This window comes from Neodiprion fabricii, chromosome 5, assembly GCF_021155785.1.
Source record: "Neodiprion fabricii isolate iyNeoFabr1 chromosome 5, iyNeoFabr1.1, whole genome shotgun sequence".
NCBI lineage: Eukaryota > Metazoa > Arthropoda > Insecta > Hymenoptera > Diprionidae > Neodiprion > Neodiprion fabricii.
The window spans coordinates 6,738,977-6,756,513 of NC_060243.1; the positions used below are offsets into that span (position 1 = coordinate 6,738,977).

A 17,537-nucleotide genomic window follows, 5' to 3' on the forward strand; every position below is an offset into this window, starting at 1 on the left:
TTTCGAATAATTCGATTTTCAGTTCACACATAATGAAATCATTTCAACCTACTCGGGCTATTCCGTCGTCGAACAACCGAATGATTTGAATAATTCGAACGATTCGAATTATTCGAAAGTCGAATACATGAATATCCGATTCCAAAATTGAATTTCACCATTCGATTCGATTGGATTTCACCAATATTCGAACACCCCGTAGTTGTGAGCTTGCTCTTCCGGGAACAGTCTACAGAACGGTGAACGTGATTTCATTGGAGGTGAGTTCATTTGATCATTTATTTATTATTTTTATTTTGTAATAAAGATCTGTACATGCTTAAGGCGATCAACACGTCGTTGCTGATAAAGGAGTTATTGATCAGATGACAATTTTTACAGCAATATTATTTCTTTATTATATCCTTATGATAGCTATGGTATTTTCATAAAATTATGACGTAGGAAAGTTTATAAAAACCGTATCTCTAATATTATTTGCACAATTAATACCTCAGAACATGTTTAGTACTATCAATTCAAAGAGGATAGAAAATAATTGTTTTCGCAGTATGCATTATTATTGAATGAAATTTTATACTGTGAGAAAAAAACAGCTTGCAGTTTTATTGACGCATTCTTTTAAGCAGAAATATTACACCTACGGTATATATAATACATATGGGTCTTGCAATCTGAGACCAAGAAATGAAAAGTGTGGCAGTTTATACCCACCATAAGTACGAATAAACACAAATTATTCGTTTGAATTTTATTACAGCAGTCTGGTACAATCGCTTGGTGCCCTTGAAGTGAAAATGTTCGCGATTATTAGTTTCCATAACTGAATAACATCCTTCGGACAATTGGTTACTTAATTACGTCGTTAGTGGAGATAAAATATATTGAGTTATTTTGGCTGCAATCGGGCGTGGTGACTGGTTGCAACGTCTGGTTTGATTCGGAGCACTTACGCAACATCAGCTGAATTTCACCCAATGACTTCATTCTGGTCTCAGGTACGTAGAAAAATGTGAAAATTATGGAAACAGTCGTGCAACCCGCAAAAATGTACAACGTGATGTGAATACCGTAGGCATTCACCAGTAATGGATACAATTGTAAAATGACGCCTTCGATGAAGAAGACGTATACGTTCATTATAATCGAGGCGTAAGCCTTGACGTTACACGGGAAGATTTCGGAGGCTATGGACGTCGGTATCGTGCCCAAGCCCATCGTGAAGCTGCAGACGTAGCCGATTATTGCCGTCACGGGTAGCCACGAAATTACTGAGACATCGTCCTCGTTGGCGAGTAATTGAAAGTACGCTGCCAGGGCTACGTGAAAAAAAATCATATTCTTCGATATTGATGTCGTATCGTTAAATGTGTCTGAATTGTCAGGTACGATCGATTATCCATAGCGGACACATATCAATATGGGTAAGATCAACGGTGGCACATACCTGCGAGAAATACAATGATGAAAAAAAGGGACCCAAACAGCAAGGGTCTTCTCCCTACCCTGTCGGTGAAAAATACAACGAGTACCGAGACGATCAATTGAATGACGCCAATTATGATGACGGAAACGCTGGAAGTTATGCCGGATCCAACTTCACTGAGGATGCTGGTACTGTAAGACGTGATAACCGCAATGCCCGATAATTCTTGGGCTGTCATCAGTCCGAGGACGACAAGCAATGCCTGAAAATTGTCGAAAGAGGAAGAACGTTTTAAACATCATTTCAGAGAACTTACGGCAGAGACGAACCTTTCGATTTCCCTTGTCCGTGAACAGCTCTTTCAGTGCCCACGAGTTCTGTAGATCAAATTCTACATTCTTTCTCACCACCTCAACCTCCTGGTCAACGTCCGTTGTGCCCCTCAACCATTCGAGACTCTTTCTGGCGAGGTTCGGCTTATCCTTCATCATGTAAAAGTAGGGTGTTTCCGGCATCCGTGAGAATATTAAGAGGAACATGACGGGAATCGCTGTACCCAGAGCAGCGAGCAATGGTTTGCTAACCCACGGACCGATGGTGTAAGCCAACAAGAGTCCCAGGTTTAACATAACCGACGTCGTCACACCAAGGCCTCCGCGTATTCTATCCTCGGCGATTTCGCCAAGGTACATGGGTATAATTGTCCAAGTAATCCCGCTCGCAAGTCCGCAAGTAACCCTTGAAAGTAGCAACGTAAAAAGTCACGACAAGTACCGAGGTTGGCTGTCTATCAATTTCTAAACACGTTACGTTGTACCTTCTACAGAAATCGAATTCACAAACTGACCTTGCCACGTAGTACCACCAGTAGTTTTGAGCCATGGCGATAAGGATGCTCGACACAATGAATGGGATTGACAGGAGCAACATCGTCGTCTTCCTTCCCCATCTGTCGACGGTAACGATACTGAGGAGCGGACCAACCGTACTTCCGAATGATAAGAGACTTATGATCAAAGAGGCTTGGTTCTGTGTCACTGGGATAGAAGTGTCTTCCAGTAATTTGGGCAACGTTGGCGATGACCATCCGAAGTGAAATCCAGTCGCGGTAAATAGCAGCGAGGCTAATCGAGGTAAATGTTTGAAAAGTTCTTATTCACATCTAAGAGCGGAATGGATGCATGTGCGATGTAAGATCGGGAGGTCGATGCCACTATGCTTGCCTTGTTAATTTACTACGGACCCATTACTACCGCGAAACGAATTTTTTTCTCGGGACTGCAGTGAGCGAACATTGAATCTAATAGGAGTGAAACATATGAACATTTTCCATTCAGTTCAGCTGTTTGAAGCTAACATGTAATCGGTAGTCAAACTCTGACGACAAGAAGTTTGAGATTCTCACCCGTTACGACTGCAAAAATTTGTGGTCTAATGCTTGTCTGCTTCATGTTTCTTTCTTCAATAGAGGACATCGATATGTAGGTTCTGTGTGCGGTGCGTCCCGATGTTGATATTCAGATTATTGATCGCTGTTGATCGCGGTAATTGAAAATCAGTTTCAAGTTTTTTTTTAAATGATTTTTACGAAGCAGGAGGATTCAGATTGAAGCTTCGTAAACCCTCTGAGAAACTATTGTAACTCTGTATCCATTATTAATTCCATAATTATTACCCCGAACCTTCATTTAAACTGCAGACTACAGCAAGAGCAAGATCAAGACTACAGCAAGAGTAACACCTTATTTTCAATTCGCGGCTGATATTGAATCGCAGCAGATCTTTTATGTTGCACTGTATTCTTCCACAAACTCCAAGAATTAGCAATTTTCGTAACAAAAAGAATAACGCACTTTTTCAATTGCATAAAGAACTGATTCACTTTAAATGCAAGTGTTATTTAAATCTGGGGCTGTACGATTTACTGTTAGTATTTATAAAACTAGCCGACTCGATTCCACGTTCGAGAATTTCGTCTGATATTCGAAAAATTAATTGTCGCGATGGCTTACACTTCATGAGAGGAGTGCTAATGAGAATGTTTAGTGATATGCGTGAAATTTAACGCCAACTCAATGCATTCAATATAAATTGAATATTCATTGTCGCAACTGTCTTTACAAAGCTATTTCGACGTATTTGGTTGGAAAAGAAAACAAAAAACATTGAATTGCTAAAAAAATTTTTAAGCTGACGCAAAGGAGATTCAAATTATATTGATTACCGAGAGCCGTTAACGACCGAAAGAATGCGCCGTATGAAGACTGACTGAATGGCGGAAAGTCAGTTCAATTCCGTATCGATTCCAAGCTACCTGTAGGGGATCAGTCAAAGAATTTATTGTTACAGGTGAGCATTTTTGCATACACTAGACGTTCATGATACGGAGGCATTGCAATGATTGACTTATTTTTTATATCCAGAGGTTCTCAAATACTTTATCAACTTTGTGTATTCGAGGTTCTTATAAACAAAGAGACAGATTTCTACACTCCTCTGAACCCACAGGTTTTGTTGACATACTTGAACAACTTTGCCGCTGATAAATCTAATGATAACTGCAATATTGATCCGTCCATAACACCTATCATATTTATTCACATCAATCAAAGGCTTCAACATCACTTGATTGTTACATCTACGACGAATCATTGCAACAGTTGGCCGAATACGTAAAAGCTCGAGTCACACGTACCACGTGGTTTGGTGATGATTTCAAAGAATATTTTAATTTTTTATCTGGACCATATTTCATCGATAATAATATAACGTAACAGTAGTTGCAGTTTGTTGTTAATAAATATATATATATATACACTAGAAGTTCATGATACGGAGGCATTGCAATGATTGACTTATTTTTTATATCCAGAGGTTCTCAACTACTTTATCAACTTTGTGTATTCGAGGTTCTTATAAACAAAGAGACAGATTTCTACACTCCTCTGAACCCACAGGTTTTGTTGACATACTTGAACAACTTTGCCGCTGATAAATCTAATGATAACTGCAATATTATATATATATATATAGTGGCGGGTTAACAAGTTTCTTCGGTGCGCGTAATGGCCGGTAATGTTCTCGAACTTGCGATATTGCATTTGAATTTGTTGTCTTATTGCAACGGCCGCCTTTAATTCGGATCCTTTGTGTAATATTCACTAAATTTCACCTAATGATTTCCACTTTGTTTCGGGTGAGTAGAAGTATGTGGGAACCGTGAAAACAGTGTTGATTATGAGTGGATAAGACGCAACGTGAATACCACAACTTTTTTCAACGAGCGCATAATTTCTCACAACGACGGTTCCCAATAAACGGAAGAGACTTGAAATAGAATGAGATTTTTCCATTCGATTCAATCGGGTTTCTTTATGCGGTAATTCTTATAAGAACGAATCGAAAAACGGCGGTCAGAGTATAGAAAAAAATACAAATTAGCTATTTTCGTATGAAGGACGTAGAGGGGTTGTCAGATATTTGAAGAAACAGGTTTGACAAGTATGATGGTCAATTCCTTTCAATTCTTATCCGTTTGTTGGGTTGCGACTAACGCGTTTTTTTGATGTTGAAAAGAAATATCGTCGAACATAGTGTTGATCACATACACGCACACAACGCGAGATCAAGTGAAAAGTAAATTACTTTTTTCTTTTGCAGTAATTATAATAGCATTTACACTTCTCGGACAAAACTGTGATCAACGTTTAATTCGATGATCGCATTATTCGACGCCTAGTAATTTAAAACGAAAATATTTTTCAAAACTAAATATTGAGTATTGAATAAACTTGCAACATCTAGAAAATTGTCTTTCAAAGATTTACGACGTAAGTTCAAAAGGCTGTGTCTAGAAAATAATTTTTTAGTATCCCAGCAAAGAATTTGATTTGTATTATCTGACAGGAGTTGTTATCGGTTAAACGAATATCCGAAGAGAGCTTTATAAGTGAATAACATAAGAGCCTATTTAAATCCATCGGGTTCATACTGTTGGTGACCTGTAAAAGCGTGTATTGATGATACAAGTGGAAGTTGTTCCGAAAAATAATAAATTATCGACGCATAAGCATCTCAAACATTGACTTAATTTAGAGGTTCTCAATTACTCTAAAAACAATTAAATTGCGTTAACTGCAGCTGCTATTACTTGTTGACGAAACAAAATGAATTGGCATCGCCTGGTTTCAAGTTGGAGATTATTCGATCAGTTCTGAATTGCTAATTATTAATTATACTTCATAGAAAATACAGCATTGAATTGAGTTTTGACTGCTTTGCTTCATTGCGAATCTTGAAATTGAAACATTGCGTTTTATATATTGATATTTTAACATATAATATTCTTGTCATATTATATGTATACTCAAAATATACAATGTTGCAGCTTGAAAATGCTTCATAAAGATTCCGTGATCGTTCAACAGGAATGTTGTCACATAGGCGAAATATTTGCCGTAAAAAATGACGTTCATCAGCTCCGTTGGTTTTCAATTGGAAGTACGACGCCATACCTACGTTACGAAAATCACACTTTTCAATGACGAGGTATCGGATATTACATTCACGGCGAAACCGCCACAACATACATACTTATTAGAAATATGATGCTGAAAAACATGGATCCAAGCAGTAATGGTCTTCTGCCTATTCTGTCGGCTATAAACAAAGGCGCAAACGAGGCAACGAATTGAATGAGTCCGATTACGATGACGGAAATGCTGGAAGTTGCACCGGATCCAGTTTCGTTGAGAATGATTGTACTGTACGACAAGACAGCGAGTATACCGGATAATTGTTGACAGGTGAAGAGGACAATAAGGAGCCCCTGCGAATCAATGGAAAGGTCAAGGCGAATCAGGTAAAAAATTGCACAGAACTTGGTATCAAACCTTTCCATTTCCTGGGTCAATTAACAACTCCTTGAATGTCCCCGCGTTCTGTAAATCGAACTCTACGTTTTTCTTCACAACCTCGATCTCCTCGTCGACGTGCGTCGTTCCCCTCAGCCATTGAAGACTCTTCCTGGCGAGTTCTGGTCTATTTTTCATGATGTAAAAATATGGGGATTCCGGTATCCAGACGAAGGTAGCAAGGGATACGACTGGAATCGCTATCGTTGCGAGTGAAAGTAAGCTGACCCATGGACCAACGCTGTAGACCAACACCAGCCCCGAGTTGTACATAACTATGACCAGCAGACCAAGACCCCCGCGAATTTTGTCCTCTGCAATTTCTCCTATATACATAAGGATGACGACGAAGGCGACTGACCCCGAAGCGCCGATAACGAACCTTGTAACAAGTAATGTAGATCCTCATTATACGAATTCCAAATTTAGTGGCTTATCAAACCTTGGAGCCAGTATGCCTGTTGCAAAGATCGATTACATCGCAGCTTGTACCTGTACCTTGCCACGTAGTACCACCAGCAGTTTCGAGCAAAAGTTATAAGGACGCCTGAGGCTAGACATGGAATCGATAGAAGTAACAGTAACGTCTTTCTCCCTCATCTATCGACCATCAGGAAACTGCACGGTCCTCCGATGGCCCCACCGAATGCCAAAGTGCTAACGATGCAGGGGACTTCTTTCGAATTTATTGGAAAGGACGTATCTTCCAGTAGTTTAGGCAACGATGGCGATGCCCATCCAATGTGGAATCCAGCGGTAAACGACAGGATTGTGCCTAATCAAGGAAACGTTTTCAAAGCTTTTTTTTTTATGTAGGTCATAATCTGGCGTAAGTTTTGTTAATTTTATAATTACACAATAACCTGAAGCGTCGATCAGACTTTGAGATATTTGTGTTAGTTAACTGTGATCCTAATTATGTTAGAGAAATTTCACTTAAGAAGCTCATTTGTACTCAAATTATAATGCGTAACAAGTTCGACAAAGTTACCTGACAAAGTCGCCAAAACTTGCGGGCCAATTAGTTTTATTTTTTTCATAGTTCACGCTTTAAAAAAGTTGAGATCCTCAAATCCTGCGAACGATGCGATCCAGATGTTGATTTTTTGGTTGCATGCGTGAAATCCAGCCGAATGTTTTGCTGATTTTTAAAAAGTTGATCAATCAAACCGTTAGCCACTCAAATGCAAAGACACTGACAATTTGTATTAGTCGCTAGTTTTTTTAATATTGACTATTCCGGAATCACGGTTCGGAAATTATACGAGCATAAACAGAAAAATGTGGTGCATCTTCGACTTGATGAGTCTTTATATTTCCAAATGTAACGTACATTTAATCCGACAGGTATTGGACAAATGAAAATTTCTTCTCGAACATCAATGGAAGTGGGGATTCTTTTGACACGTAAGCATGTATCTTTTCAGATTCTGATGAGGTGACGCATCGATATCTTAGCAATTGTATTTTGTGTCTCGATTCAAAAGTTTTCAGTTGCTTCGGAAATATTTCGTGCCGAATGCTTCGCATTCACTCTAAACTTCACACATTTGTTAAAAAACAGGAATGTCAGATAAGAGCCAAGCCCTCTGTGTTAAGTTATTTATCTTTTCGACTGAGTAATGCTGCATGAAAAACAGAATAGAGTTTTGATCTTCAATTTCCTTTAATCTTTAACACAAATTTTTCATAAGAATCTTTGTGCCAATAGTTTCAAGTCCTGTGTTACAGGGCTAATCTCGGGGGTTTCAAGACTTAGACGGTAGAAGACATTTTCAAGGAACAATCGGCGATGTAATAGTGGATATTATGTAAAAATGGAACCTTTTAATTGGACCACTGTTATTGACTAACATTCAATGTGAAAAGTAATTTAAACATAACCCGAACAAAGTGTAATGCTGTATTAACGGGTGACGTCAGTCATCCAAAATTGAATTGAATCAGGCATACCATATTACTTCGTGAAATGTGCGATGCATAAGAACTTCATATTGTTGTAAGATTACGGACTATTATTCCTGGTGGAATGCGAATATTGGCAGCTTGGAAGGATTCGGGTAAGTGTATGGTAGATTATTCATTTGCATTGAGTTAAAAAACTGTCATCATAATTTCTGCCAGCTCGGGACTGCGAGAACCATTCGATGTGTTTGTGAAGCTAGTGCCAGTGGAAGTTGGAAGTGTCGGAAGTGTCGAATAACACAAGTTATTCGGTTCAGATTTCTTGACTTGTACTAATGTACCAGGATCGCCTATAGTGTCGGGTTAAAGATAAAATTTCCTAATATGGCGAATGCATTTGAAGGTCGTTTATTATACATATATGTTACATTGAACGTCATATGACTGCATAATATATATGAGATACTGAGGATACCGTTTCGTTGAATGTCCGCACTTGAAAGTCCTCATTTCTAAGCGTCGTCTGTCACTGTCAATGTCGGAGTACATGAACGAGTGCATGACAACGTGGAAGTTATAAATATGAGGTTCGGCAGCAGAATACAGATATGCGAGAAAGGGCTTTGTATTTTCATTCAAATTGTCAGAAGTTCGTCAATTTTACAACCAATGAATTGATTTCTTCCTTGCATTATAGAACATCGGCATTTCTTTTTCTGCTGCCTCCGGATGTAGAACTCGATTGCAACGTTTGATTTTATTCGGATCCTTTTTTCAGAATGTGCCGAATTTCACGAAACGATTTTCACTTGGTTTCGAACACGTAGAAGAGTATGAACATCACGAAAAATGAAGTGCACATCACGTAGAAGTAAAATGCGACATGCATACCGAATGTGTACGCCAAAGCTGAATATAATTCCAAGACCCCAGCTGAAATAAGGCCAGTATACACGACGACCAATATTATACCGTAAGCCTTGAAGTTGCATGGAAAAATTTCGGAAGCGATCGCCATGGGCACCACATCCAAGCCTATTGAGTAACTGCATGTGAAGCTGATTATTGCCGTCACGGGTAGCCACGAAATTCCAGAGACGTCAATTCCGTGGGCTCGCAAATGGAAGTACGGGACCGAAGTATCTTTCAGTAATTTGGGTAATGTTGGTGATGCCCATCCACAATAGAATCCAATTGCTATCATTAACATTGTGCCTGATGAGGAGAAGGTTCGAAAATTTCTTATTCGCACTTATCTGAGGCTACGATAAACACACGAGATAATGAAAGGTGTACGACGATGTCGTGATTCATTTCTTGTATACTTTCGTCATCAATGGCTAATTGAAAGTTTGTGCGTATTCAGTTACCACATGTCAGCATGAAATAGAGACTTCTTTCGGAAATCGAATCAGTAAGCCATCAGAAGTTGGTGCACACGAAAAATACGAGTTTTCTTGCTTACGTTTCAATTTGAAAACTTGCACTGAATCAGTGAGCTGGGTTGAATTGGAAAACAAACTCAATAACAGTACCTGCTAAAACTGCGAAAATTTGGGGAGTAGGTTTCAACTTCTTCATGTTTTTTCTTTTCAAAACTTCAAGATTTTTCCACCCTAACTAGTTCAGGCAATTTGCAGTTTATCAAATAATTCGGGGATTCTCTCCGAATTCCCGCCAACTGTCAGAGAATTCAGATAAATCGGCTTTGTCACGAATCACCTCTGTCACAACTCTCCTCGGTCTTCCCTACTAATATGGGAAACAGAAGACTTGTTATTTAATTTTAGATATTTTCCGGATAAATGGTTCACAAAGCTGTATGATCCATGCCGTTTCAGAAGAGAACAGCAGAGATAGAATGTTGAAAATTTCAAATTTTTCGCAGTAAAAATTCACCCTGAAATCCTGGTCGCGAAATGTTAACGATCGAAATGATTCGCGACAAGAAGTCTGTAAGTGAGTAGCAAGATGATACGCTTGATATGTCAATATATTATCGAATTCTATAAGCTATGACGCAATAACATTATTGGAGAATTTTTGCAAGTCGAAAAAACGAATTTAATTATAAGATGCTGAATAGGTGAGTCACCAAAATCACAACAATTCACTTTTATTTCTTATTTCACAGGTTCTCATCTACCTCATAAATTTGGAATAATTGTGGTTCTCATTTGTCCATAACATACATGATTGGCATTTGAAATACCCCAAAGCTGTTCCTATGTATGTCCTTATTATTACAGATGCGTACTTCTTATACATTTGATAGTCGCAATGTTGAATTCAACACCGATTTGCATCTAGGATACTGTAACGGGAGTGAAGAGTGAAATAATTTAAGGGTACATACGTTTGTCAGATACTATAGACGCATAGAAATTCGATCTCTATTATTATGATTTACTTATGATCTATTTATTTTTAGATTCAATTTCAGATTCAAAAAATCGTGGTTCCAATTACTGAGGTATCTCTCAATGTCTTATGAATTACCGATTGCAGGACCTTTCTAGATAACGTAAGCTAATCACCTTTCATTCGTCCTTACCGATCGTAAGTGGCTGGTCATCGGTTACGAACGAATGAAGTTATGGGTTGTGGTGAGGTCTAATTTGCATTGACTGTCGATTTGGAACATCATCCATTTCATTCATATCAATAAGTATGACAGCCTTGATAAGTTACGAGTTAACTGCACGACGTAAAAATATTTTGAATAATTTCAATCCAGTAAATCGAATTGATAATATTCTTAGAAATGTAGGTTAGTAGTGAAATCGGGTCAGATCCGTTTCTCTTTATATGCGCATAATATATACAGTACATTGTATAAGTATACATATCACATATTGAAATAAAATTATTTGGCATCAGCTCATACAATACATAACAAATAATAATACACGCAGTACGCGAGAATCGAGTTCAAAAAGCTTCATTTTCTTTACCGGCACAAGAAATGGTTTTTGTGACGGTCTTAATACCAACAACGTAAAAGCTACCGGCCATGACCACTGAGGTAAAGTTTCGTCCACTTTTCTCACGTTCTTCCGCAATTAGATTCAACACCATCGCTCGTTTTCTTAACAAGTTTCAGTCGAAATTATACGTGTGAATTTATTCACAACATTGGTTTCGTGACGCCGTGAAGTTCGTCTTGAATCTCATTTAGCGAACGCCTTTTCGTCTCGGGAACGACAAGGAATATGAAAGCCGTTGACGCCGTGCTACAGACTGTGAAGATATACAATGCCACGTGAATGCCGTAAGCGTCCGAAACGATTTGGTACAATTTAGTGACGCAAATTCCAGCCGCACACATGTAGGTAACAGCGGCAGTCATGGCTAAGGCTTTGACTTCGCAGGGAAATATTTCGGCGGCTGTGACCATCGGTATAGTTCCCATGCCCGATGTGTAGCTGATCAGAAATGCAATCATTGCCACCAGTGGAAGCCACGAGACTGATGTCAAATCGGTACCGTTGGCTTGCAGATGAAAGTAGACAGCTTCGGCTGTTCGGCAGATAATACAACACACGGTCAAGGACGGCTCTGTCACGTAAAGAGTACAACATACAGCATCGCTGGACAGCTAAATTTCCTTACCGAGTAAGAAGAGTGTGCTCAGTGATATGGACGCAAGAAGCAAAGGTCTTCTTCCTGCCACGTCAGCCACGAAGATCACCATGGCGGCAATTGTCAGCTTAACGATTCCCAATATGATTATGAAAACGCCGGTACTTAGCCCAGAGTCCACCTGGTTGAAGATGATCGTCGAGTAAGCTGAAATTGCTGTGATTCCGGAAGCCTGTTGGCAAGTCAGCAGCCCAATCATGATGACTAATGCCTATAAATATCAACGAATAGCTCTGTACCAGCGTTAAGATTCGGTACGTAATGGACATGCCAATAAGCCTTTGGATCAGCTGTAGAGTTGTTACTGATAAGATGAGCGGATATAATTCAGACTACCTACTTTTTGATTACCCTTGACTGTGCACAGCTCGGTTATCGATCTGACATCCTTTCGCTTCAACGTAACGTTAATACGAATTTTTTTCACCTCTTCGGTAACGTCGGATATCTCTCTCAGCCATCTTAGACTCTTAACGCTCTTTTTGTGAACACTCTTCATCGCGAAGTAGTACGGCGTTTCGGGCATCCAGATAAACGTCAAGGCGTAGACAACGGGAACGATAGCTCCAACCATTGCAAGAGTAGCTCGGCTCACCCAAGGACCAATTCCGTATGACACGAGGGTTCCTAAATTCATCATAACTGTAGCCAGGATCCCAAACGCTCCGCGCATCCTGTCTTCAGCAATTTCACTTACGTAAATTGGCATGCCAGTGAAAATAGCACCATTGCCAATGCCAGCGGTGAACCTGAACGTAGATAAGCAGATCATGTACGTTAATTCACACGGTTCTTCGAAGCGTTAAATTGTAATCTTGAAATGGATCTAGACGCATCAAATGAAGACAGTGGGAATAGGGAATGAAAAAACTTGTAAATCTTACCGTGCCAGGTAAAACCACCAGTAGGTTTGTGCGAGAGCGATCAGTACGCACGAAACGAATAAAGGGATTGACATCAAAAGCAGTAGCGTTTTTCTGCCCCATCTGTCGACCACCAAGAGAGCAAGTATCGTACCGAAGATACTACCCATTAGAAGAAAACTAGCGATCCAAGAACCTTGGCTCGACGTGACGAAGATGTCAGAGTCTTTAGCTTGCAGCTTTGCCAAAGACGGAGACGCCCATCCTATGTGAAATCCACTTGCAATCAAGATCAGAGTAGCTGGGTACAAAAAAGATATGGTGTGCTGTTAATTACAGAAGACCAAAGAAAGTTGTAAGCTGGAGTGTAAACATATTGCCTGATTCACTTGGCAAAACCCTAATAATTTTCAACGCGCTGAGATTACCAGGTGCGTACTATAAAACTTATGATATCATTGTATCACGATCATGAATACCATCAAGGCTTTTTTTTTCTTCTCTTCGTTGCGCGCGGTAATCAGTTAACTATCTTCGATATTAAGGTGCTAGGTATGTGAAACGATAGTTGGATATGTTACGATAACGTTTGAACGACTGTCGGGTAAACTCGGCCGATAAGATTTACTTGTCATTTTTATGTTACGTAATGGATCACGCGAGGATCTTCATCTCACCAGATACGGCTGCGAAGATTTGACGGGCACTTTTCGATTTCTGTATAATTTTTGGTTTCAGAAATCCGTTGTCTTGAGATCTTGATGAATCCATTTGGTGCCGGAAATCGATTGCAGAAAATACGTGGAGAACTGAAGAAAAAATAAATGTATTCAACGTAAATGTAATAATTCACGAAAGTCTACATTCGTGCTTTTGATCTCTGTGGTACTTGTTACGCGTAACTAAGGGAATTTCGGACCCATTGATAAGGCCCCGTAATTCTTTGTTCGTTGTCTGATTTATTGATTTTAATGTCTCTTGCCTTCTGTACCCAATGTATGTATCTGATATAATGCGGTAATGGGGCGATCGGACGAAGTTCTAATCAGGAGGGTAATCGTCTTAACTCGAGTTGTAAAAATAGAGATTGCGGATGTTTCCAGCTTTGCTAAATTGTACCGGTCAACAAAAAGAAGTTTAATTCGTGGGTCTGGGTTTAGTTCATCATATTTTTATTTGTCATGATTTCAAAACAATGAAAAAATAAATACACTTCCGTTAAAATTTGCCTTTGTAGTCTTGGAAGACACGATAACGATTTATAGTTTCGATAACCATTTGAGAGAATTCTTTGCAAAATTATCAGACTCTAAGGTCAAGGCTGGACTACCTGTTGGATCACAGATCGAGAAAATTATTCACAAAACCGCTTACGAATCGTCAATGAAAATCTTGAGAGCTTGAAACTGTAGATTTTTAAAAGTTTTCAAATAACATTCTCTTCGCTGTAAGAGCAAACTTTTTCTACAAATACTAATTTACCTTTGTTTAGTACACCTAAACCTTATAATAATCACGTACACAAATTTCAGACACAAAATCCGTGTAGCCTTGTGTCGTTTACAAGGGATTACCGGTAAGCTATAAAGATCTTGGTAAGTTACTCGAATGATCGGCAAATTGAAGAACCGGCTCTTTATACCGTAGCTCTGAGCTCAATCAGACAGACCTCTTGTGAGAGATGTCCTCCCGGAAATCTGCTCAATTCAAATTACACATGTAAAAGTGTGTAAAAATCTACCGAAGGCTAAATCGTTTTATGCGAGAAATCACTGTGATGTTATACGACTGTAATTTTCACTTCAATGATTAGCAGTTTGAAAAACCGGCTCTTATACCGCATGCAAACAACGAAGCGCGTAACTGAAACATTCGCATAACAAACATTGTAATTAATCGAAGCCTCTACAGCCCAACTGCACTATGCGTGCAAGCTAGAAAAACTCGTTTCAGGCCTTTGAAGAATCTCATTATCTTCACCCTGCACTGATTGAAACGGACATCTGTACATAGACGAAACATGTAACAGTGAATATGCAATAGTGAGTGAGCTTTGTATTGGCTGTACGGTGGGCTTTACTGTCAACAATTGAATCCCAGTTCCATGAATATCAAATTTTATCGACGAAACTTCAGTCCGGCAGGTTGAGTTTAAATTATTCTATCGCCTACTGATTATACTCTGCCAATTATACGAATGCTCTTACAGATACATTTTATGCAGAAGTGAGAAAAATTGATGTTCTCTATTTCGTACGAGTCGTTTACCGTGAGAAGCAGGAAAAGTTGGAAGACGGAGGGATCAGCTTACTTCCTTCTAAATCTCCAGCTGCAGCAATTAATGCTCGAGCAATGTCAACAAGTTTCAAATGTCATTCACAAAAGTTGCACACTCAAAAAACATAGGAACGAAATGATTAGCTGCAATATTCAGTCGAAGGTGAATTTTGGTATTCGTGCACTTTCATCGTTGCATTAAATTCGAGAATTCCTGCAAGGACAGTTTGTACGTCTAGATTTCAAAACCACGGTTAACAAATGAAAGGTTTTTATTTCAGTTACAGCCCTCCGATATTTTCCATGCCGATCAAAGTATCACGCGCGTGAATTTTTAGTCGTAATCTATTTTTGCACAGATTTTAAATCATACTCACGTGAGCTACTCGGGGGCTGTAATATCTCACAGTAATGCCCGATTGCAATCCGTTTTAAACTTTCTCAAGTGATGGCGCACCATATGTTTGGAAGTAAATTTACCGCACTCTCGATCTAGGCGGCAATAAAGAACACAGTGATCATTATCATCGTACCGCTCTAGCGAAACTGTAGAAGACCGAAGCTGTCTTGTATTCCACATAATTTGAAAGCGTTAAAGTTTAGTTGAATGACATTATATAGTATGTATTGGGTCCTTGGATTGTAGAAAAATACTCCATTAAGAAACCTGCTTTTCACAGCCAAGAAACGTACAGTGGACCCTAGACTAACCAGCTTGTAGACTAATAATGTGATTTTTATTCGCGTTTTTTTTTTAAATTTTTTGCAGGAAATTCGTCGTCTGCGAAATATAGCCGTTTAAAATTGGTCAATCTTGAAGCATCTGATCGCTCACAATCAGTGTGAGAGTGTTTTCGATTTGTCTGCGAATGATCTCAGTTTGTCATAAAATTTCATTTTAAGGTAAGACCATCTTTTAAATTATTTTAATAAACAATATATGGGGTTATATTTTATACACAGAGATAGATCTTGCCTGAATTCATTTTATTGCTGACATTTAGAATCAGGTTTCAATGTCGATGAAATTCCGTTAACCTGTTTATGATACTTCTATCAACACTGTGGATCTTCTAGTCTTTCGAAGGTGAAGCTGGAAATATTGCAAGATCTGATGCAAGGTAACTGCCGACTATAGAAAGTGGAGATAACGCTTGTCTTTCTTGATTCGTTGCTAATGTGATATTCGGTAACCCGGCAAGCCGTTGTGCGGAACGAAAATGGCATAACAGCAAGATGAGCGAGAAAAAAAACATGACGAAAAACGATTTAAACTCACAGTATCGATGTAATAACATTTGCAGCTATTGCACGCGTTATCGCAACCTATTTAAATAATCAGTGTAAAACCACGTTTGATAAGTATTCCATTCTCTGATACACTTGGATTTCCCAAGTAGAATAGTCGTCAGAAGTCTAACGAGGTCGTTCAACTTACAGAATCACAATGACTTGTCGAAAAGTGATTCGTATTCATTAATATTATAATTATTCTAACGTCACATATCTGTTCGGGAAATGAGGCAATACCTACTTATGGGCTTAAATTCGAAGATCATATCGATGTATCTCAAAGATCGAACATCAAGAAATGTTGGCAATGAAAACGCGGTACCTACATCGTAGCTACGTAAGGTTAGGAATCAGCGTGAACAATAGCTCGATAATTGTTTTATAATCGTTTATCGATTTGCATCTCACATTTTGCAGGCTACATGTAACAATGTAATTTATTCCAGCTCATAGGTTATTATTCCAACAGTATTACGTTTTGCACAACGAACAAGTCAGCATGTAGGTTTGCGATTTCACTCACGCGCAAGTACAAAAAAAATAGGTATTACACGATTCGTTTCGCAAGTTTTTTTGGTTACAGGTAATTAGAGAACAGCAAAAGTTCCGTCAGATTGTTCATGGTCGTTGAACATTGTTCCAAATCATTTTTAAAATCGGACGTACCTACGTTTTCGTTTTAACGAGCACCGATGAATTCCATTGATCAAGAAAAGTTGCGTAACTCCGTAACACCACAAGACACATGCATATTGTACCTGACAAAAGAGTGATCAGAAAACTGTTCGAATGATCATTACGCGATCTGTTCGATTCCTACAGGTTAGGTTAAAAATTATGTTTTTTTCGTGGAAATATTTCGACGAACATCGCCATTGGAACGATTTCTAATCCAATAGTCTAGTCGATAAAATCATCCAATCACCGCTGCATGTGGAAGCCACGAGATGCCTCAGCTACGAGTCGAACACGGCAATGACAAGCAACGAAGCGTCTAAGAGTCTGATTTGCGAATATAGAAGGACGAACGAATGTCCTCGGTTGTTGTGCTAATACGTGTCCTTGTCGCAAATCTGATAACCGTGGGAACGGCCGAGTGTGGCGGTACGAAAATCAAGTTATGGTAAAAAGCTCGCGGCAGTTGTGAATAAAAATTAATCTTAATTCAATTTTATCACACCTTTACGCTTGTCTTATTCCCGGCCTTACATTATATTT

At 39.0% G+C, this 17,537-nt stretch overlaps 2 protein-coding genes and 2 long non-coding RNA genes across 9 annotated transcripts; 2 read left to right on the top strand and 2 right to left on the bottom strand.

Moving 5' to 3' along the window:
* Positions 1-333: 333 nt before the first annotated feature.
* Positions 334-3,533, bottom strand: LOC124182345 (facilitated trehalose transporter Tret1-2 homolog). Its single transcript, XM_046569482.1, has 5 exons — positions 2,832-3,533; positions 2,274-2,550; positions 1,756-2,164; positions 1,448-1,688; positions 334-1,319 (listed from the first exon to the last, which is right to left on the bottom strand). The coding sequence occupies exons 1-5, from the start codon at positions 2,899-2,901 to the stop codon at positions 850-852; spliced, it is 1,467 nt and encodes a 488-aa protein (XP_046425438.1). The 5' UTR covers positions 2,902-3,533; the 3' UTR covers positions 334-849.
* Positions 2,438-7,520, top strand: LOC124182352. The gene is made up of 3 exons (XR_006870750.1): positions 2,438-2,559; positions 5,814-6,287; positions 6,436-7,520. It is a non-coding gene; the product is annotated as an uncharacterized LOC124182352 (long non-coding RNA).
* Positions 7,521-7,587: 67 nt separating this feature from the next.
* LOC124182353 lies at positions 7,588-8,530 on the top strand. The gene is made up of 3 exons (XR_006870751.1): positions 7,588-7,746; positions 8,071-8,399; positions 8,464-8,530. It is a non-coding gene; the product is annotated as an uncharacterized LOC124182353 (long non-coding RNA).
* A 2,669-nt stretch (positions 8,531-11,199) lies between these two features.
* On the bottom strand, positions 11,200-17,537 carry LOC124181920 (facilitated trehalose transporter Tret1-2 homolog). 6 transcript variants are annotated; one of them, XM_046568634.1, is made up of 6 exons: positions 16,990-17,537; positions 13,427-13,558; positions 12,771-13,050; positions 12,227-12,635; positions 11,857-12,097; positions 11,200-11,763 (listed from the first exon to the last, which is right to left on the bottom strand). In XM_046568634.1, exons 2-6 carry the CDS (start codon positions 13,518-13,520, stop codon positions 11,372-11,374), a joined length of 1,416 nt encoding a protein of 471 aa, XP_046424590.1. In that variant the 5' UTR covers positions 13,521-13,558; positions 16,990-17,537; the 3' UTR covers positions 11,200-11,371. The 6 variants fall into 6 exon arrangements, with proteins under 6 accessions (XP_046424590.1, XP_046424591.1, XP_046424593.1 ...); XM_046568635.1 differs by having other exon boundaries at positions 16,986-17,537; XM_046568637.1 differs by lacking the exon at positions 16,990-17,537 and adding an exon at positions 14,232-14,551 and having other exon boundaries at positions 11,857-12,058.

Bases quoted from the DNA above. Each gene is read 5' to 3' on its own strand.
- LOC124181920 (XM_046568634.1), bottom strand. From the start codon at position 13,520: ATGGATTCATCAAGATCTCAAGACAACGGATTTCTGAAACCAAAAATT. The intron at 13,051-13,426 runs GTGAGATGAAGA...TTTTGTACCCAG, and splicing joins AATCTTCGCAGCCGTATCTG to CTACTCTGATCTTGATTGCA. The intron at 12,098-12,226 runs GTAGGTAGTCTG...TGATATTTATAG, and splicing joins CAGTCAAGGGTAATCAAAAA to GCATTAGTCATCATGATTGG.
- LOC124182345 (XM_046569482.1), bottom strand. From the start codon at position 2,901: ATGTCCTCTATTGAAGAAAGAAACATGAAGCAGACAAGCATTAGACCA. The intron at 2,551-2,831 runs GTGAGAATCTCA...TACCTCGATTAG, and splicing joins AATTTTTGCAGTCGTAACGG to CCTCGCTGCTATTTACCGCG. The intron at 2,165-2,273 runs GTCAGTTTGTGA...GCTACTTTCAAG, and splicing joins TGGTGGTACTACGTGGCAAG to GGTTACTTGCGGACTTGCGA.